Source organism: Colius striatus, chromosome 2, assembly GCF_028858725.1.
Source record: "Colius striatus isolate bColStr4 chromosome 2, bColStr4.1.hap1, whole genome shotgun sequence".
Taxonomy (NCBI): Eukaryota; Metazoa; Chordata; class Aves; order Coliiformes; family Coliidae; genus Colius; species Colius striatus.
This window is the reverse complement of record NC_084760.1, coordinates 65,069,488-65,091,171: the sequence shown is the minus strand read 5'-3', so window position 1 is coordinate 65,091,171 and position 21,684 is coordinate 65,069,488. Positions and strand designations below refer to the sequence as shown.

General features: G+C 50.7%; 1 protein-coding gene across 1 annotated transcript; it reads right to left on the bottom strand.

Annotated features, from left to right (window-relative positions):
* Nucleotides 1-270: 270 nt before the first annotated feature.
* On the bottom strand, nucleotides 271-3,229 carry VSX1 (visual system homeobox 1). Its single transcript, XM_061990697.1, has 5 exons — nucleotides 2,848-3,229; nucleotides 2,509-2,587; nucleotides 2,153-2,276; nucleotides 1,121-1,301; nucleotides 271-539 (listed from the first exon to the last, which is right to left on the bottom strand). The coding sequence occupies exons 1-5, from the start codon at nucleotides 3,227-3,229 to the stop codon at nucleotides 271-273; spliced, it is 1,035 nt and encodes a 344-aa protein (XP_061846681.1).
* Between the last annotated feature and the right edge of the window lie 18,455 nt (nucleotides 3,230-21,684).

Genomic DNA, 21,684 nt, shown 5'->3' with positions numbered 1-21,684 from the left:
TCGCAGCCCGGGGGGAAAGGACAGCTCTCCCCTAGCAGCGCTCCGCATCTACTTTTCACACCTCTCCCACCCTCGACCCTGCCGAGATGTGAACTGCTCAAAAGTGAGAGAGGTGGGGGGGCAAGGGGATGTGTTTGTGCTCAGGTTTATAATGCCCTGAATTCAGATAAAAGTTCCATTATTTAAGAAAAATATAGAGCTATGTATCAATAAATATTGTTATCTCGCTGGGAAGCTGCGAGGTCTGGCCTCCTCCAGGGCACCCCAAGCTCAGTGGTCCCTGTCCTGCTCGGAGGGGAGGTCTCCGTTGACACACTGCCTCAGCACACCCCTCTTCTCGTGCTTGGCTGTCCTCGAGAGGTCAATGGCTGTGTCCTCGGAATCTTTCACAGGGCCAAGCTTGTTGGGGTCCCTCTGGGAACTGGCCTGCTTCCCTTTGAGTTCCTCCTCCTCCTCCTCCTGCTCCGCTCGACAACCATCTGCCAGCTTCTCTTGGCTCTCCGCCTTCCTGCTCACCTCCATGGACTTTTTGTGCATGCCTTGCAGAAGGGAGAGAGCAAAGCCAAGGGAGACAGTTACTTATTTCTGCTGCCCTCTGTTGCTTATTTCTTATCCCCTCCTGCTGCTTGCTTTGGCTCTCACACGCATCCCAAGGAGAATTCTCTCTAGCTACCAGCCTTTCCTGACCTGCAGCCCTTCTACCTGCTCTCTGCAGCCCAAGAGGACGACTGTGTGGCAGGGAAGACTTCCAGGGAGAGAGGTGCTGTGATGGCCCATCCCAGCCTGGATTTCAAGTGCCACTTCAGTGTAGGATGGTGTAAAAGCAGAGAGTAGCTCAGAGGTCATGTTATCTTTGCGAGGGGGTTGGGTATGGGGGGGATAATGACTTCCTAAATACCCTGCAACTCCCACACTGGCTGCTAACACTAGATAGTGATCCCTAACCACACGTAGGCATCTGTTTGACATTGCAGCAGCAGGTTTTTTCCCTTTCCTAGCTCTTCTTTGCAAGGAGGGAGCCCATGTACAGCTCAGGGCCAAGATCCCATTCTTTTCCAGGACAAGGTGAAGGTGACCATACAAAAGAGGAAGATACCCCCAGCCCCAAGCTCCCACTCACCCAGCAGCCACGGGGCGCAGGATCCCACCAGCCCGCTCTTGGCAGAGTTGATGATGGACTCAGGCAGAGGGATGGAGTGCCTCACCATAGCCCCATAGAGGCCGTACTCAGCCATCACGCTGCTCCGGCCCCAGCACTTCTCCCGCTTCCGCCACTTGGCTCTTCGGTTCTGAAACCAAACCTTCAGGGGTAACAGCCAGGAGAGCACGGAGGGGTGGGATTGGGGAGAAGATGGCCCCCCCGGGGCCCATGGTGCAGGGGGGAGCATGTGGCCAGGGCAAAGAGGCGGCCGCGGGGGTGCATGGAGGGGTTTGGGTTTGTGAGCACGAGGGCGGCCGCATGGGTGTTGTATGGGGAAGGGGTTGAGGGAGAGCACACACGTGGGTGTCAGTGAGAGAGGGGAGGAAGAGGGGGAGAGGGAGCACACGTTACGAGGCTGATCATGACACAGGAGGGTGATCCCAGCCAAAGCCACCCTATGCCTGCCAGCCCCTCTGCTACATGAGGCACCATCCTCTTCAGAAACAGGGATATATCACGCAGTGACAGATAATGACAGAGGGTCCTGAAGCCCTTCCCTCACCTCATTCTTGGGTTTGAAGGCTCAAAGTGTATAGATACAACCTGGCTGCCACCCAGACCCTCCCATGCATTTCTTAAGGCAATGGAGGTGCTCCACAGGGGCTCAAGATCAGGCCCCAAAATACCATGTGTCCTTTAAAGGGACAAGCCAGTGCACAAGCTAGTCGGGCACAGCTCCTGAATCGCTCTCAGCTCCAGCTTGGGTTGGGTCTCTCTGGAGGACAGAGCCAGGCTGTCAGGGCCAGCTCAGTTCCCTGCTCCTGCATTTCCATTTGAAGCCCCTTCAGTGCCCAGGTGGCAGAAGCCGAGCCGTCCCCTCCGAGCACCCTGCAGCATTTCAGTGCCACCATGTGCCCACCACCTGCACTCACCGGCTGTAAAGCAGAAGGGACAGCCGGGCATCACAGCCCACAGCCTCCATGGGGAGCAGGGGACATCACAGCCACCTACCTGTATCCTGTCCTCTGGCAGTTCAGTCTTCACAGCCAGCATCTCCCGAGCATAGACGTCAGGGTAGTGAGCTTCATTGAAAGCCTTCTCCAGCTCTTCCAGCTGGTGAGCTGTGAACACCGTCCTGCCAAGGAGAGAGAGCATCCTGTGACATAGTCCTGACCCTTAGGGCTGGCAGCCCTCTCCCCACCGACATTTATCCTCCTGAAAATCCTTCCCCCTGCTCGGCTGCAGCCCTTCTCTTTGCTCCCTCGGAGGCATCCAGCGCCTGAGCGCCGGGGCCAGTGGGACGGCAGGTAGGCTGGTGGAAGCGGCACGGAGGTGAGAATGAGGCCAGCCCCGCTCTCGGGCCCTACCTGTGCCGACGTTTCTTCCTCTTGACCTGTGAGGCAGACATCTTCGGGTCACTGGCGTCCCCGGACAGGCTGTCCTCATCTGGCAGCAGCATGGCGGGGCGGGAGGGGAGGGATGAGTCACGATCCCGTCGGGAGCAGGGGGAACAAACCCAGCTCCCAAAGCGCTGCTCTGCCTACCGGGTCCCCTCCCGGAGCTATCCCGGGCCTCGCCGGGGACTCGGAGGTGCGGCGGGACGGGGCCCCCGGGGCCCATCCCAGCAGCGGCTCCGGCCGAGGTGAACTCCCTCCCTCCGTCCGTCCGTCCCTGCCTCCCTCCCTTCCCGCGCCGGCCCCGCTCACCGGAGATGTTCTCCTTGTGGCGGCGGGCTGCGGGCGGCTGCCCGGGGGGCGGGCGGGGGCCGCGGGCGGGCAGCAGCGGCAGCGGGGCGGGCAGCAGGCACGGGGCGGCCGGTGCCCCCAGCCCGCACAGCAGCCCCAGCCCCAGCCCCAGCGCCCCGCCGCCCTCGTAGGCACCGCCGGCGGCGGCGGGGGAGGGCCCGGGGGGCGGCTGCAGCTCGGCCTCCAGCCCCAGCAGGTCGGTGATGGCGAAGCCCTTGGCCCGCAGCCCCGCGCCGCCCGGCCGCGCCGCCGCCCCGGGTGCCACCGGCACGGCCACGGGCACGGGCACCGCCACCGGCCCCACCGCCGCGCGTCCCCCCGACGGCTCCGCCCGGCCCGGCATCGCCGCCGCCTGCCCCGGCCCGGAGCGGCCAGCGCCGTCCACCGCCCCTTTTATGGGCCCGCCGCCCGCCCTGGCTCCAATCACACCCCGGGCCGGGGTGGGGGGGGGCGCTCCCAATCCCCGGATTAACGGCCCCCGGCGCCCCCCTCCCCATCCCCGCCGCACCGGCCCCGCGCCCCTCCCCCGGCCCCCCCGCCACCTCCTGCCGCCGTCCCTCCCTCCGCTCCCCTAGGCCCCCGCCCCTCGGTCCTCCCCATCCCCTCTCTGGGTCCCCTGCGATCCGTCTCAGGCCCTCCCCAGGACCTCCTCAGCCCTTCTCCCCTCCTGATTCTGTCCGCCCAGCTCCTTCACGAACGCTGCTCACACCCCCTGTGGGCTCCCTCACCGGCTCTTCTCCCAGGACGCCCCTCACTATATCCCCTCTTTCAGGGCCCCACAGTGCCCTCCTCAGGTCCTCTCCCCAGTACCCCCATCCCACCCCGTGGCTCTTCAGCCCTGCATCCCAGCCAGGGCATCCCATCCGCTCCCTCTCCCTCTGCTCGGCACCCTGAGGCTGCAGGGATGGAGCTGGGATGTCCCTCTGGCACCTCGAGGTGCTCTGGCCTTCACGCTCACGTTCCCTTTTGCTCCCAGATTCTTCCACCTGGGCTGCAATGTTGTGGGATTTTTTTTTTCCCCTCCTTCCCTTCATCTGTTGATGGAAACGATTTACAACCGGCTTACACAGGCTGCCTGATCTGGGCCTTCGCTGGACCGTCAGATTAACCGAGGGTCCTTCTGATAAAGATAATTACAAGGGGACTCCGCATTAACTTTGCATTATTAAAGAAAGACCCAAATCTCCCCTCGCAAGCTGTTCCCAGGATTAGCAGAACAATAACTTTCATTTAGGATAATTGCCGTGGCCTGGGCGCTGGGGGTTGGCTGGGGGGGACGCTCTGGGCCATCAATGCTTCGCACCCCGATAGGCAAAGAGGGGAGCGGGAGTTGCGGGAGGGTCATACTCCCAAAGCCCAAGGCAGGGGGTCTCCAGATGCGGGGGATGCTGGGGACAACACCCCCCTCCCCCAGGCTGTCCCCCACCCGGGGACAGGGCACCCCAGGGTTCCCTTGGGCACCTTTGCTTTGCCACAGTGGTTTTGCCACACTTTTGCTGGAATGGGAGACTTTCACTGCTAGGCAGGGAGGATCTGCCACAGTAATTAGAAGCCATAATCCGGCCACCATCCACAACAAATTTCCTGTCCCAGCAGATATTAGTGGATAAAACCCTAATTTTTGACGTTGTCCCAGAATCAGCTTGATTTCAGCAGTTTACGTTTAGGCTGAGCTGTTGGGAGAGATGATGAAGCCTTAAATATGCATATGGCCTGGGCATTTGGAAAGTTTGGGGATAAAGCGCCTATAATTGCTCCTAATCAGTTTATGAAACATAAAAGCTCAAACCCAAGAGAAAGCCGATAGATGCAGAAATGGAAATAGCGATTAAATCTGCCCGTGCTGGTGGGGTGGCCTGGATACGGCACTGCTGCCTGCGTCCCGGGCCGGGGCCGGGGCTGGGGCCGGGACTTGGGCCGTGCCAAGGTGGCTGGGACGGGCCAGGGCTGGGGCCGTTCCGTGGGGGCCGGGCTGGGCTGGGGGGGACAGGCCTGGCCATGGGGAGGGGGCATCTCCAGCAGTCCTTTGGACAATAAATCAGTTAAAGGATATCTTGATATATGCTCATCAGATAGGATTAGCTGGGATTAGACTAATCAGTAAATGTTTCTCTGCTCATTGTTTTCCAGGGAAGATTTTCAGCTGATTCTCCGACGCCAAAAGATTATTAATCGCTTAAAGAGCAGAACATCAAATGTCGCCCCTTGCTCTAATTTCCCTGGGCTTCATCCCCTCCCCCTTCCCCTCCCCCGCCGTGGGCACGGGGCCTGCCAGCCGGCCCCACAGCCCCTGGGTGCCCCAGCACCCAGCCCCAACACAAGGCCACTGGCCAGGGTGGCCAGAGGCTGCAGCACTGTGGCCCTGGTGCAAAGCCATGTCACAGGGGTGAGTGCTGCCCTTCACAGGAAAAGAACTTTAACATCATGGAGTCCAACCCCTCCCCTCGCACTTCAAGCCCACCACTAAACCACATCTCTCAGCATCTCATTTATGTGTCTTTTCAGTCTCTCCAGAGATGGGGACTCCACCACGCCCCTGGGCAGCCTGGGACAGCGTCTAACAACCCTCTCGGTGAGAAAGTTCCTCCTAATCTCCAATCTAAACCTCCCCTGGTGCAATTTGAGGCCATTTCTTCTTGTGCTAGAATGCTGGAGCACCCCTGCCACCTGTGCTCCGCTCCCTGCTGTGCTTCACAGGACTGGGGACACAGAGAGGTGGGACATTTCCCCCAAGTGTCCCCTCCTCCTTGTGGTGGTGTGACTGGTGCCTGGGACCCTTCTCTTCAGACACTGGGGCGAAGTTTGCAAGTCCTTGTGGCACTGCTGGTACACACAACATTTTGGTAGACAATGATGGCTCCTGGGCCAGCAGCTGGTGGGTTTCGGGGTTGCAAAACTCAGGAAAAACCCAGAGGGATGTGCACTTCCCTCACAACCACCTGCGAGAAGGGGACAGCAAGGAGAAGGTATTGAAGGGCCTGGTTTAGGGGATTAGTAATGGGATAAGACAGCTTTCACCTCCCTGGTTTAGATATGAATCAGGTCAATAATAAAGGATAGTCTGACAGTTTCAGGAAGCTCAGGGTGGAAGAAGCTCCTGTGCTCCAGGATGGACGGACTCCAGAAGCCAAGCTCCTGCATTGGGAGTCACAGCCCAGTGCTCCCCACTGTCTCCGTGCTCCCACATCAGCTCCTGGTAACTAGGCACAGGAGTGAGGTTGGAACCTGTTTTCCAGGGATGATGTTGAAGCCACAGCCCTCGTGTGTGTGGCCTGCAGGGGAAGCTCAGCTGGTTGGCTGGTGGCCATGGTGGACCTTGCATAGTGTAGGGTGGCTCAAGAAGAGAGGGCAGCAGGGCAAGCAGCCAGCCAATTGTAACATAGGCAATTTGGCAAGGGTGGGAGCTTGGAGGTGAAGGTCCCTGCCTCCATAAGCATGGATAGAAGAAAAAGGGCTTTTCTTCCACCTCCTCTGTGTCCTGCAGGGAATACGGGGAAGTGATGGCTGTTGTGAAAACATTGTCTCTGACCCACGGGTGAAGAGGATCTGAGAAGTTGCCCATCTCCAGGGGAGATGCCCATCTCATGACCTTGGGCGACGGGGCTTTCCTCAGGCTGCAGCCAGGGCCACGTGGTGGGTTCCACAAGCACTCCTGGCCAGGCAGCAGTAGATTTGAAGGGTCAGGCATGGCCAGATTAAACAAATGAGAAAATCTGTGCTCCCAGCACTGCTGGGCTGTGGAAAGGGGTTCATTTCCAGCTTGAGTTTTGGAGGGTGAAGCACAGCCACAGCTGTCCATGCGTGCACATCACCTGCTCAGCACTGCCACATTGCCAGCCGGGCTCACTGCAAGCACACCAGCAGCCCTCAATTGCCACTGAGGAGGGGGGAGGTGTCCCTTTCCACATGCCCCAGAGACATCTCTTCTAATTCCTCTGCACAGCTTTCTGTCTTAAGGCATTTGCCTTTGATTAAAACCAGAAGAGCAGTCATGGTTTAAGTGGAGTTTAAGACGAAGCCATGTGCCGCTGCACAAGGCGCTCACATCTGGAGTGTCACAGATTTAATCAAACTGCTGGGAAATGCCTCACGCAGACAGCTGTCACAGCAGCCTGGGGCCCAGCTCCTAATTAATTCCTAGCCAAACCCAGGGCAAACAAATGACCATCAAGGTGCTACACTTACAGCCTCGACTGGAGGCATGACTGGAGGCAGAGATCACCCCAAAGATCTCCAGGAGCTGTAGGAACCCATGGAAAGCCCTGTCCCTGCCCCTAGGGAGGAAGCTGGGGCTTGTCTCAGGGGTGTATACATGTGTGACAGAGGGGAACACGAAGGACAGGGTGCTCAGGAAGAAACCCAAGTGGAGCAGGGCACAACTGCAGTGCCTCTAATTTCTGGCTGCTCCTTCAACGGCGCTTTTCGCTGCCACTCCACTTTGTTGTTGCTTTCCAGTCCTGTTTACTCACCCGTCTCACATCCTCATGGGCAACCCCCTCCTGTCCTACACAGGGTGTATCAGCTGGGATGCTCTGGGGTTGCTTTGCCCAGTGGCACCCGAAGGTCCTGGGCAAAACACTTCCCAAGCCCTTTGCAAAATCCAGGCAGTGGCAAAACAGGGCAGGTCCACGCTAGGTTCTCCTTGGTGCTCACTCACAGCTCATTAAAGCTAATTGAAATGACTACTGGGGCTGGGTGTATATGGGTGCTTGGAAGTCCTGGGCACATGGCACAGCTAGTCTGGGAATATCCAGCTGTGAGGAGCCCCAAACTAGCCGATGGACTGTCCACTCCAATTAGCCCCACAAAGCAGCTATTATTCCTCTGCACTATGCCTGTCTGATTACTTTATCTTATTATTTTTTGATCATTCCTCCAAAATGTGCTAATTAAACAGGAATCATCAATACAATTAGAGAAACACTCATTAAAGCAGAAAAGAAAAGAAAATATCAGCAGAAGAAAAACGGCTGCAAGGCTCCCAAGCACACATAATAGCTGCCACATTCATTAAATCAGCATCTCCCAAAAGAGGAGTAGACATTGTCCCACTCTGGTACACACCCTGGAAATGAAACTTCCCAAGCAGTCTGATTTCTCTCCTTTTTTTGGAGGAGGGTGGGGTGGGGTGTGCTGTTGAACAGATAAATACCTTTTCACCACCACCTCAGGTTTCTTTTACACTTGTGAGAGCAGAGATTTTTTTTTTTGTCTCACGAAGATCTCGACCCAAGAACAATGAAAATCCACTGGAAGGTTTTGACTGACCTTACTGAACCTCAATTCTTAACTTCCAGACTGGAAGTTTGTTGGCCAGTTTCATCATTCAGATGTTTTGGCCTTCAATCAGATAATAGCATGAAGTGAAAAGAAGTGAAAATAGGACGTCCATAGTATTATCATTTATCATTTAGATATGGAGGCCTGAGGGAGCTCTGGGAGTAGGCAAGGGGAAGGGACCTGCCCACAGACAGGAAGCAGGACAAGGGCCAAATCTTGCTGCATCCTAACACAGATGTTTTATCTGTGTGCCATGTGCATTGCACTCTCTCTGGTTTAACATTACAGTACATCCCAGTCTGAGCAGACATATCAGTTGGTTCCATGTGAAATCCAGACTTAGCTGCAGGACTGTTGACCTATCTGGCTCTCAGGTATCATAAAATCTCAGAATGGTAGGGGTTGGAAGGGACCTTTAGAGATCATCTAGTCCAACCCCCTTGCAGAAGCAGGGTCACCTAGATCAGGTCACACAGGAACATGTCCAGGCGGGTCTTGAAGACCTCCAAGGAAGGAGACTCCACAACCCCTCTGGGCAGCCTGTGCCAGGGCTCCCTCACCTAAACAGTGAAATAGTTTGTTCTTATATTTAAATAGAACTTTTTGTGTTCCAGCTTCATCCCATTACCCCCTCTCCTGTTGCTAGATACCATAGAAGAAAGGGATGCTCCAACCTCCTGACACCCACCATTTAAATATTTGTAAATATTAATGAGATCCCCCCTCAGTCTCTTCTCCTCCTAGACTAAACAGCCCCAGGTCCCACAGCCTTTCCGTCATAAGGAAGATGCTGGGGAAGAGGACATACCTCACCCCCTTGAGAGCCACAGCTACAGCCTGTGACTGCAAGGAGTGTTGGAAAAGCTCAGGGACAGCTGGGTTGGGTTGGAAGCTACAGGTCCCAGGAGATGGAGTGATGGAGAAGTCCCTGGGCCACAAATGGTCCTTGTGAGAACTGGCTGCTTCTCTTGAAGGTTGATTTTTTTCCCTTGTCTCACCTCTTCTCTACCTCTCAGCCTTCTTCCCCTTAGACATGTCTACCCACTCAGTCTCCAAACCACTTCTCTCTTTCTCTAAGAGCCTGTCCAATGCTCATTGTCACAAGATCTGAACCTCTCTTCCTTTTTTCCTCTTTCCACTGCCTTGCATGGCTTTCCTGGCTCCCAGCCTAGGAGCACAGTGAGCCCTCAGGCAGCACCTTCTCCACACTCACACCAGCATCTCACCAAGCGGAGGCCTCCAGAACAAACATATCCTTTTTCATCTCTCTGTCCCAACCTGCAGCAAGCTGTAAGCAAGTTGCTAGCCCCACAAACACAGGGAAATCCAGGGAAAGGTGTGAAACCGTGATTTTGGGATTTCTGGGGAAAAAAAAAAGGGGTATTTTACTTTTTTCCCATCCCAAAGTGGTGGAAAGTCCAGCTCAGCTCTGGGTGAAGGTGATGCCCAGCCTTTGCATTTCCAGATCAGTTCAGCCATGCCTATGATAGAATGTTATGCTACGAGACCTGACAGAGCTACTTCTCCTTTAATTAATCTCCAAGTTTGCTATCTGAGTGCTGTGCCATATGGTATTGATTTTGCAGCTCAGTATGACAACACTTGCCACGAAAGAAGCTAACCTAATTAAAGCAAGGGATAACACGCACACAGGCAGCTACTCTCACTCTTCACTTTCATACTGCTTTCTAAATCAACTCTCCTGAATGCAAACAGGTACTGATATGCAGCTGGAGGGGGAACTTGAAGGTTTGGGCTGTGCAAAGAGGTCCAGATCCCTTTCTCAGCACCAGCCTGGGCTTGCAACACATCTCTCAGTATGCTGTGAAAAACACCACCCTGGGCCTTGCCATCTCTCTCAACTCTGCAGCCAAGCAGGGAGATGGCTTTGGCAGAAGAGCCAGCAGATTATGGAGCATGATTTCCCAATATCAAGCAATATCTCCATTTTTTTTTCAGACAGAACAGGGAATTCATCAATGTATTTCACAGCCCCCCTCACCCTCCATTAAGGACTTGACTCCCATGAGACATAAACTCAGATCTTTTAGCTGAAGAGACTACCATGTGGCTGTCTCACAAAGCCCATCTGGCATTACAAATGACCCTTCACCAAGGGTCATCTTGTCCTGAACAGACCATCTAAAGGACCTATGGAAATGATAGGAAAAATCACATCAAATAGAAGCCTGGGCAGGAATCCTTCTTGGAAAAGGCTGCCCACGGAGCTGGTGTAGTCTCCATCCCTAGAGATATTTAAAAGACACATAGCTGAGGTGCTGAGGGACATGAGTTAGTGGTGGGCTTGGCAATGTGAGGTTGGGGGTTGGACTCAATGATCTTAAAGGTCTTTTCCAACCTTAATGATTCTATGATGCTATGAAAGAGAACAGAGGCATAATGTGCTTGGCCAAATCACCTTTGCAAGCAAGCACATTATTTGGTGTTAGAAATACAGATGTGAGAGGCAGGGTTCCTGTAGCTCACTTCACCCGTTTTACTTGACCCTGTAGGAAAGCTCTTCCTGCCAAGCTTCCCTCCACACTCTCAGGGATGTGTTCTCTGTGCTCTGATGCATTCTGAATTTTCCTTTTCAGTTGCACAAAGAGCAGCTTTCAACTTCTCCTGCAACAGCTCAGCCCAGTGTCACTCCTAAGTTGTCTTTTTTCTCTTCTTTTCTCTTCATTCCCTTTGTTGGCAGCACCTAGTTGTAAAATGTGTAAAATTTTCTTCTTAATTTTTTTCCCAGAATAAAGGAGAGATTTCAACACAAAGGACTTTCCAGCTTTCCTACCAGCTTCTGGTCTTTGCTTTGACATGATTCCTCCCATATAGCCAAGGTGGACCTTGATGCCAAAAAGGAATGTATCGTCCAAAATCAACAGTTACTTAATCACCTCAAATAAGGACTTACTTATATGATTGGTATTGTCTTGCTCTTGGAGAAAAGGAGGACAAAAAGGATTAAGAGGTAGAAATAAGCCTCTCTCTTGTGGGATCCTTGTCTGTAGTCTTCTCTTTTGGCTTGAGATTTCGTTGAATTTTAAAGGTCGGATAAAAGAAGTTTCTTCCTGTTTGGAAATGGCAGCGAAGAGTTTTTGTTTCCTTTTGCCTGGTACCTAGAAAGCTTCCAGTTTCACTGGGGAAGAGATGCATGGTTATTGGTTTTCTTCAGCATCCCCCTGCTCACCTTTGCAGCTCCTGCAGTGCTCAACCAAAATGCTCTCCAGCCTCTTGGGCAGTGAATGTGTGGCCGCAGAAACCCTGGGGAATAACCTTTCAGGGTAGGAAACCTCTGCCCCTGCCCTGTTTTGGGGTGCTCACTTCCCTGGCCCAGTTAAGCATCTTTGGGGACAGACACAGCCCACCCAGAAAGGGGGTTCTTTGCTGAGGTGTCTTACCCTGCCTTCCCTCACTTTTGTTGGACCTCCTGGCACCATATGGGTCTGGAGCACAGGTTACCTGCATCTCCCAGCTGGGAGCCTACAGCCCATCCTTCCCTCTCTTTTTAAGTGACCCCTCCCACTTAGTTTCTTCAGCTCACAAGGCAAGATGTTAACTGCGGAGCCCCGTGGCTGAGTGCTCATTTGTTTGGCACAGGAGAGGCTGGGGCTGGGGGAAGCCCTGAGCCTGCTGTGCGACAGCAGTCCCCAGGGGCAACCTCAGAAAAGAGGCGATTAGCCAGCCCCTCACCACCACAGTGGGAGAGTTCAAGGGGAAAGAAAAGATGAGTCCTGGTGGTAATGACATTTTTCCACATGGGTAAATGCATTCATCTGTGACAAACAATCTCAAGCTGTGCCTCTGCCCATGGTGCAGAGGAGGAGGGACCAGAGAGCTTCCCCAGGCAAGACATTAGAGGCAGAAGTCTCCTAGCTTCCTTGCAAGAAGCTGGATGTATGTGGAGGATGTGCCTCCAGTCCCTGCTGAAACTAGAACTCAAGGCTTGCCCAGGGACAGGATCCCAGCAGGTGCCAGGAGCTCCTCCTTAAAGGAAAGTGCAGTGCAGGTGAGCTTCATGCAGAATCACACCCCACATCCTCAGGAAGTCCTGCAGAACAGAGACATGGAGTACAGAGTACTTGAGTGAAGCTTGATAACAGAACTATCCTTGGGTAAAACACCTATTAATTGAGGCTAAACCAGCAACAGTTAAATCTGTTTCTGTCCCCAACACCCTAACTCATCCCTGTAGCTTTAGCTGCCTTTTACCCCTGCAGGGCTGTGCCTGTGGGCTGATCCCGTGCTCATTGAGCACCTGATGGAAGACAGTGTTTGGGTAACACCCCAACCAATGTCTGGGCTGGCACATCTATCACAGGACAATTCTTCTGGGAAAAGCCCAAAACATCAAAAGGTCCCAAAGGGTTCACTGAACCCTGGAAGACCTATACCTCTGCTTTGCTTGGAGCAGTTCCTCCTGCTTCCCCACTTCCAAACATAACCAGATGACCACATATAAATATCACTACTCAGAAGTGGTGGGATGTCCCAGGAACACCATATACCCTATGGACTGGGCATCATGCCTGTCTGAGAAGGAACATGTAGGAGTGTATTATTAGTGGCTTGTCATCAAGTGGACAAAGTGGTTTAGGAGAGCACAGGGCAAGGCACGCATCCTGCCTGAAGAGCTTAACTTCTAAGCTTTAATCAGAAGAATTAGGGCTTTATTTTGGCTCTAATTTAATCAGAAAGAATAGCAGAGGTGGCCATGCCATTTCGTGGGCAGCGTGCTATCTGCTCTGCTTCCCCTCCTGACTTGCGTTTGCCAGGCAGCACCCCTGGGTGACCAGGGCCTGACCACTGGTGATAGGCCCCATCCTGATGGCCATGGCTCAGCTCTTCACACCTCAGGCAGGACACAAGCATCCTCAGCTCTGGAGGAGCCGACTGGACTGGTTTTACTTTCTCATTGGAGGCTTAGCTCTAGGTGAGTCCCCACAGAGCTATCTGAGGCCTCAGGTGGCCGGAAACATGTGCATGCATCTGCTGGCAGCTACAGCGAGTCTCCCACCTCTCTGCTCACCCAGCACTCTGCTTTGGGCTGAAGCCATCGGGTCATTTTATTGCCAGCTGGACTCTAGCCTGGGACCTGGTTTAGCCCAGCTTCCAGCACCCGTGAGGTTTCCTGGCTGTGCCCTGTGAACCAGGGCTCTCAGCAGCAATAGCAAGCATAAAGGAAATTTGTTCCCTTCATGGCTGGTCTCCCCACTTGTGACACCTGTACACAGGGAAAAGTCCTGGAACTAAATCCAGGGCAGGCATCGCTCTTCCCCCTGAGCTCAGCACCTGTCTCACCCACCACATTGTCATGGAATCACTTTTCCTTCATTTTAAACTGCAAAATAGCACTTTGGGGAGTGACATTTCAGCTGGCAAGCTCCAGTTCAAAGCAAAGAGCCCCAAACTGTGACTGGGTAAAGCAAACCACCCCATCCTCCTGATGTGAGCTGCAACAGTTGGAGGGCTTTAGTCACTCACCCCTTTCCACCCTCTTTTTTTGGCACTCTTCTGCTCACACTTGCACAGAAGCAAACTCATCCCTCATCACAAAGCCAGACCCCAGCTTCCCTGGGCATGGTGCCACCCTGCCACTCTCCTTCCTGCCCAGAGCAAATTCCTGACTGTGGCAGAAGGCAAATACCAGGCACATGCACTGGATGTGACCTTCGTCCCAGAGCCTCTCACTACTCCAGCCCACAGAAGTGGCTCGGATCTTCCCGAGCAAAATCTAATCAAACCTGTGTAAAAGAAAAAAATGAAAAATGGAGAGGAGAAAGCAAAACCCTGACCATATTTTTAAATAATACCAAAAAGCTGTAAGTATGTGGCTGTCCTGCTTGTTCTTACAGCCTGGGATCAGCCTGATTATTCAGGGATTCATTTTTATTTCTGAGTTTTATTTTTTCTCATTTAACAGCTGCACATTAATAAAAAACTCCATTTATTGGAGGATTTGGCTGGGATTGCTATAATAAAATAGAAGGATTTGTGCTGGGTACTAAAAGAACTCTCTGCAAAAAGTAGTGTTTTTGCAGTGATTAGGAGCTCTGGAACATATTGTTTTGCTGTGCAGCCCCGTCACTGCCGAGGATGGTGACAGATGTCTTGTGTTAATGTTGAATGATTAAATGCCATTTCTGAAGCCACTCCCTAGCTGTGTAACATGGTGCTGCTTCACCCACACAATCTGCCTTCAATCTGTTCGCTTCACTGAGAGCATCCCTCCTTGCTGACTGTCAAGAAGCTCCCTTCATAGCCTGGGCTGCATGCCGTGCCCCAGAGTCAGTCTACCTACAGTTAACATCTAGCCTTTTGGTCACTGCGTCAGGACACTGCAACTGAAAGACAGGATACGGTTAGTGTAAGCTGAGAGAGAATTATAGCTCTTGGGCTTCTCATCCACTCGTGCTGTCCTTCACCCACACTGCTAGTGAGGGCAGGTTTAGTGGGAAACGTGAGGCCAATGTCACTATTTCCAGCTCCATCCACTGCTCTGCTAAAAGAGGTGACATATCCCTGCACATTTGCTTCTCTTCCATCCATAGGCCGCTGCTTGTGTCAACAGAGGCTTCCTTGATCTCATTTTTGAGCTATTGCATTTGAGCAAGGTAAAGAACATCCCAGCCATGGATGCCTACGTAGCTGTGTCCTGCTGCACCAGGGGCTCCCCAGGCTCTCTAGCACTGGCTTCCTGGCTTTCTAGTGTCTCCAACACACACACACATATATCCTTGATCAGAACATCTGTATCCTCTGGAAGTATGTTGTCTTCCCAAAACCATTGTCTGGTATCTGTTGTGATGACCTACTCCAGCGACAAGTCGCGCACACACGACATCCGAGTCCCCAAGGCAGCACAGAGGACAAATGAGGTTGTTTCTCCCAATACAGCTGATGTGGAGGGTGGGGAGGGGGAAAAGGAGGAGCCGGCTGGGGAAAATCTGGCTGTTCACATGCATTCACACATGTCCCTATGAGTCCCGTCAGTCAAGGAGGAAACATGGTGAGGGACACTTGGGTGAGCTAGGAGGTGCAGAAAGATGCTCAGGAGGGGAATGTCCCCTTGAGAAGCAAAGCCAAGACAGTGTGACAGCACCCATCCACATCACCTGCAAACAGCACCCTTCTGCCCACCTCCTCTCCCTCTGCTCACTCCCCTCTGCACACCCCATGGGTTTGGGGGCAACGTCTCATCTTGTGCCATGATGAAGTCACCGTGGTCTGTGGCAGCACAAGGCAGAGCACAATGAAGCGGGAGGGCGAGGTGGTGCCAAACAGCAAGAGGCCCAAATTGACTTATATCTACCACCTCTCCCCTTAAAAAAAAAAATATGAAACCTGCTGTCACTCACTAATCCATCAGCCTGACAGGTCAAGTAAAAGCAGGTTGCCCACTCGCTTTCACTTCTCCCCCAACTTAATCTCTGTGCTAAATTACAAGTTGATAATGGGTTCCCATTAATTATTGATTTTCCAGATAATACTTGTTAAAGTAGAATTAACGCTATTGTTTCTGAACAAATACTGCCCAAATACTGTGTTTAGCGGGCTTGTAATCAGCTTTACCCACTTCTCCTCTAATCTGATTGAAACAGATTTCCTACCAAATCTTTTTTATCATTTTGTTGATATTAAAAGGTCACATATTTATGCCTGCCCAAAGTTTAATTTAAGTCTCCACCATCGATTACCGTTAGGGGGTTCTTGTGTGAGCAGCAGAGTGCTGATGGAGGCAACGTTAATTTAGGCTGGGAACGAAGAGACGGAGAGAAACCAAAGGAGTACCTCCTCCGTGGTGCTCAGGGAGTGATGTTAGGCATTGTACATTTGAGCTTATTTTCCCCAAGCCCTATATTATGATTCTGTTCATCATAATGCCTTTTGACCCGCTGCATTTACTCCATCATAATTATCCTTTAATACTCTTATAAATGAACTTTTAGCTTATCTTCCGTTAATTCTCAGAACAAGCAAGGCACGCACGTAACAAACAAAGCCATCTAAATAAAGTGTTTAACCCTTCTGGTGGCTTTCCCTGATGATTCAAAGGCAGGCTGTGCTTTTAAGAGGTAGGTGGCTTAATTACGCTTCCTCTTAGGTGGTGCAGAGCATGCAATGGCATTTCAGCCCCTCTTCAAGCCAAGCCCCATCGAATGACCCTCTGAAAAGAAAAAGCAATGAATTAAAACCAAAGTAAAACTAGCTGGCAAGAGTATCATGAGTCAGCCTGGGATTTCTCCAGTGCTGAGTGGCTGCCCGACCTGAGTGGTACACAGGACCTGAGATGAGGAGGTTACAAAGGGAAGTGGAGCTGAGTTGTCTCAGGCACTTGAGAGACTTTGATTTGATTCCTAGCTCAGACATGAGCTCTCAGTGATCTCTTGGACAATTCAGCTCTCTAGGAGGTGGAGGGAACATGCCCTGCGTACTTGTACCTTGACATGTACCTTGACATGTTCCTATGCGACCTGATCTAGGTGAACCTGCTTCTGCAAGGGGATTGGACTAGATGATCTCTAAAGATCGTTTTTTTCACAATGAAGCCATCAAAGAACTCAGAGTACCTAATACTGTACCCTCTTCCACCTTGTCTCTCCTTCAGAGCCCATGCTTAAGCCACAGTGGGAAATGGGGAGGGATCAGCTTGTGCCATTCACTGTGTTTCAGAGTTTGGCACATACTCACATCTCAAGTATGGTCTTTTCTATAAACATGACTATTCCAGCAGCACAATAACTTGGGGGCACTGATTTGCAGTTGTAGCTGAGTGCAGACGAGACCCTGCTTCCTGGCCTGGAGACATCACCTGCCAGCAGACTCCACCTTGTCCATAACCCAGCAGGGACCAGAGCCTCCAACACTCCCAGCTCCTTGGACACCTGCCACTGACCTGGCACATCAGGATCTCTCAAACTCCTCAGCAGACGGCAGTGCTGCAACCTGCCTCAGCTGTGACCTGATTTCCTCCATGCACCTTGCAACCAGCACGAGGTAGCTGCTGCTAGTCAGTGCCTGCCTCCTGAAGCAGAGGACATGTGCCCAAGCATCCACCATCCAGTCAGCGCTGCTGCCAGGCATTTCCCAACATCCCACATGGGGACAAGATGGGGAAGGGATCTGTGTCACAATAAGAGGTCATCTCCTCAGTAGATGTCTGACGCTGCCAGTGATGGAATCACAGCTCCTCTTGCTGTGATCACTCCAGCCTCCTTGCTGCAATTACTTTTTGTCAGCATGACAAACAAAGCAAGAGAAGGTCCTTTTCCCAGAGTCTGGTAAATCTGAACATTCAAAGGCAGAGAATGTGATCATTACTTTCTCCAAAAGGAGCTGTGACACAGAGGTTAAAGACCAGATCCAACACAGGCTTGAGCTGCTGGGGTTTCAGCCCTGCAAACCTTAAACACTTTCTAAGTAGCTGGTCAATGGCCATTTTCCTAGGACAGTGAAGTCCCATAGGCAGAGCAAGGAATGGAGATGGCTCCACATACAGCAAAGACTCATCTACTTTAGCATTTCCTTCTCCACAAGCATCCTGCAGTCACTCCCTTCAAAGGCAAACTGCTTTCATTTGCCACCAGTCCATCGGAGAGCATCTCACCTGCATAATCCAGAGGTAGCTAGAGGACAACTCATCAGAGACAATTCTTAAGATCCTTTTTCACAGACTGGGTAAACTCTGCAACTTGCCAGTGAAAATCAAACAGATTTTCACGGAAATTTGGTGATGTTCAGTGAAAAGCTATTAGCATGCATAATGAGGAAATACCTAATTCTCCCAAAGAGGGTTTTATGCCCCTAAGTGCACCGACAATAACCTGGAAGGGTTAGATTATAGCTAGTAATGCCACGCAGACCTCTAAAGGAGATTAACTCAGGAGTTTTGTTATTAAAGGTGTACTGTTCATGAGTTCCAACTCCACTACAGCAATAGATCCTAAGCAAGGCTACAGCTCTGAGAAGCTTCACGAGGTGACTTGCCCACATTGCTGCACACTTGAGCACTGGAACAGGTTTTCCACGGAGGGTGTGGAGTCTTCTTTGGAGGTTTCAAACCCACCTGGACGCGTTCCTGTGTGACCTGATGGAGGGGAACCTGCTTTAGCAGGGGGCTGAACTGGGTGGTCTCTAGAGGTCTCTTCCAACCCCCACCATTCTGTGAATCTGTGCACACTCCAATAAAAAACCCCAATGAAACAGCTGCCCTGTTTGGTCCCCAGCCCATCTTATTCGCTCTCTAGTATTATTTGCCCTCACAAAATCCTGTTATAGTCTTTTCCCTGGTTTTGCCAACAAGATGATGATTCTTTCAAAGTCACGGGGCTGCTGTGGACTGACCCAGCTTTGTCAGCTAATGGGACTAGGGTGATTTACATCAGCTGGGAATCTGGTCGCTCCCCTGCTTCACGTGGAATGGACTCGCAAAGATTATCAGTTAGCTTTAAGACTATCATGTTTTTATTGTAAGGAAATCACACTAAAAGCATTTTTCCCTATTCAGTTTTTAAGAATCCAATCCTCTGCTGTAGCTTAAGGACAAACAATTTCATGATTATCACCAGCAGAGCCAAGGCCAACTTGAGAAATTTGTATTTATTTCCTGATAACATAATCCACGTTCCACAGAATTTGCCATGTGAAATATACTCCTGTGTAATACCAAAGTGTTAATGGCACAGAGTAAAACCTCAAGCTGGTTTGAAATGCAGAGATTTTGAAGGAAAAGATATGAAATCACATAATGCAGCTCCATAATCGTTTGACAATAAATGATCCTTTTATCCGATTATTATTTCAGTTGTGTGTCTAATAAAATGCAGTTCCCTGTTCCCCAAAGCATTTGGGCCACAGTTATGACCTGAGTGGTGGCCTGTGAGGGGAAATCTGAGTCCTGGTCCTTTGTTACTCAGCCTGAGCTCCTCGAACCTTAGGACCATCAATGGGATGAGACGTAGGATCACGGCATTAATTGCTTTCAACTGCAACAGCCCCAGTGAAATTGTTGCTCCAACAGCTACTGACTGGCAGGCAGGATAGAGTGAGGATGGATATAGGAATGGAAAGACAGCACTGAAAAAGACCACGAGTAATAGAGTCAAAGAAAGTGAGAAGGAAGTCTTCAAATTGACCAATAGAGAATATACCTCCTCCTCTTTAGTCATCTTTCCTACAACACACTGCTTGTGAAGCTGCTATTCACGGTGTAGAGTACTTTTCTTTCAAACAATAAACTTCTGCAGTTTTAAACAGGGAAAGAAGCAGTGGTCATATCTTCTGGTCATAGGTGCAAGGAACTAGCAGCATTTAAAGGGGAAACTCTCCAACACTAACAGAAAACCCAATTTGTAAAGAATTTGGGAGCACAAACATAGCACCTGGGAAATTACTTTTGTTTTCATGCTTTCAGAAAAGACAAAGGACCCTTTCCCATCAGGTTAGAAGTTGGCTCAAAAAAAATGTAAGCATATTGAGAAAATAATACTATAGTTTCTCAAATGAATTTGATTTCTTTCAGGTTTAAAAAAGAAAGGAGTGTTTTACAATATTGTCTGTGCCCATACTGACCAGTTTTCAAGCTATTAAACTGATAAATCCTCAAATCAATGTCAGCCTTTTCTCAGCCCTGTACAGTTTGGTTAACCCCTGGACTGCAAAGAAACAGTAAATGTTACTGGGTTTTCATCACATTTGCAGAGGATTAAAAAATGAGCACTAAATAGCACAGGGCCCAGTCAGGTACACACACGAATAGATCCACCTGCAGAAATACATTACTGTCTTTAAAAAAAAAAGCCCCAGACAAATGCAAATCTACATCTCCATAGAAAAGGATGGTGACTGGAGACAGTCCTTTGAGACAGTGCCTTAAACAGCTGAAGAAAAGGTTGAATCAAATGCCATGGGTGGAATAACTTCTCTCTCTGGAGAGAATCGGGATAAGAAGGGACTTATTTTTCACTGTGGATTCCCTAATGTTATTTACAGCAGCCAGTGGAATGGGTTGTTCTTAACTGTGCCAACCATGAACTCGGCTGCTCATACATGGTGTCATGTGCACGTGGGTACGGCAAAATCATTCACCTTCCAGAAAAGACATTATCGGAAACTAGGGCATAAAGCCATGAGGCAGAGACAGAATTTTCCCTTTCTGAGCTATTAACGTTGCAAGCTCACAGCACCCCAGAAAAACATGGTGTTGTGTATCTGTAAGCAACACCTGTGGGCTTTTTTACGCCTTTTCCTTGCAATAAAGAGGCAATGATGAATGTAGGGAAGGAAGATGTGCCAGAGCAGAAATCTATGTCAGAGAAGAAACCACCAAAGCCAGGCTGAAGAGGAACAAAGTGACTGACCCAGTGCAAATGCACAGTCATTCATTCAAGTCAGTGGCTACGCCAAATAATTCAAGAGCAAATGCTTGCAGTAAGTTTTCTTTCTTTACCCTGATCAATTACTTGAAGACATTCTCACAGAGCATCTACAACAGCAGCCTCTGAGATTTCCCTGAAGAAACAGAGATGTTCATGTAGCACATTCCTGCCTCCTGACCACAGCTTGCTTTTGTATAACTTTTCACAGCCTTGTCAGTAGCACCGGGACTGCCCAGAGTCTGGACATCTAGCTGAAATCCAGTGGTCTAGAAGGTGATGACATAGCAGGAGCTGAATGGTTATGTCGGAGTCTGCAAGGTAAGCAGCTGAGCTAAAACCCAGGACAGGAGGGCCCTTCTTCCTCATGATGGTGGAGAAACAGCAGATTCCAAGCTGGATAACTGAACCCTGAGACACATGCAGAGATTAATCAAAGGTGGCAAGAGCACAAACTCTTTCTTTGGCATGTACAGATTAATTGTAACGTCTGATCACAAAGCCCAAGTGTGACAGATAGAGCCACACCTCATCTGTATTTTTCTTCTGATGATCTGGTAGCAGTGATCTGCAGTTTGGTTTGGTTTTTTTTTTTTCAATTGGAGAACTGAACAGTGGTGCAAACACCGAGCAGGACTATCCATTCACTTAGACTCCTTTCCTTCTTCCACCAGCTCCAGCAAATTCAGACTTGAATAAAACTGATGTCATTATACCAGGCTGAATGTATTGGTGGCTCTGGTGCTTCTTTGGCTGTTGAAATCCCAAAGTGGGATTTCTCCAGCAACAAAGAAGCAGTTCAGTTACAGGATTGGGGTCACGTCTCCAAGCACAGAGCATGTGCACCAGCCATAGTAGTAAAAGCTCACAGCTGTCATTTTTTTTTTTTCCCTCACTGGAAGAAAAAGAACTATTAAATGAGCAAAACAACTTTGCACAAGGAGTACCACCATTACACCAGCATCAACCCAGAGGTTTAGAAACACCCAGAGGCATCATTCCTGGGAACCAGTCTTTTCCTACGAGGGTTCCCAGCCATTGCCCATCCTCTTGGAGGAAGGGAGGGGGCGAAGAAAACATTTTGGCCAAATTACCTTATTTATTCATGGGCCTTGCTAAATAGTAACGATAAGAATAACAAACC

What these genes read in the sequence shown, in the direction of transcription:
- VSX1 (XM_061990697.1), bottom strand. Translation starts at nt 3,229, where the DNA reads ATGCCGGGCCGGGCGGAGCCGTCGGGGGGACGCGCGGCGGTGGGGCCG. An exon ending in TGCCAGAGGACAGGATACAG is followed by an intron (nt 1,302 to 2,152) that starts GTAGGTGGCTGT and finishes TTACCCCTGAAG; the next exon opens with GTTTGGTTTCAGAACCGAAG. An exon ending in CTGCGCCCCGTGGCTGCTGG is followed by an intron (nt 540 to 1,120) that starts GTGAGTGGGAGC and finishes CCCTTCTGCAAG; the next exon opens with GCATGCACAAAAAGTCCATG.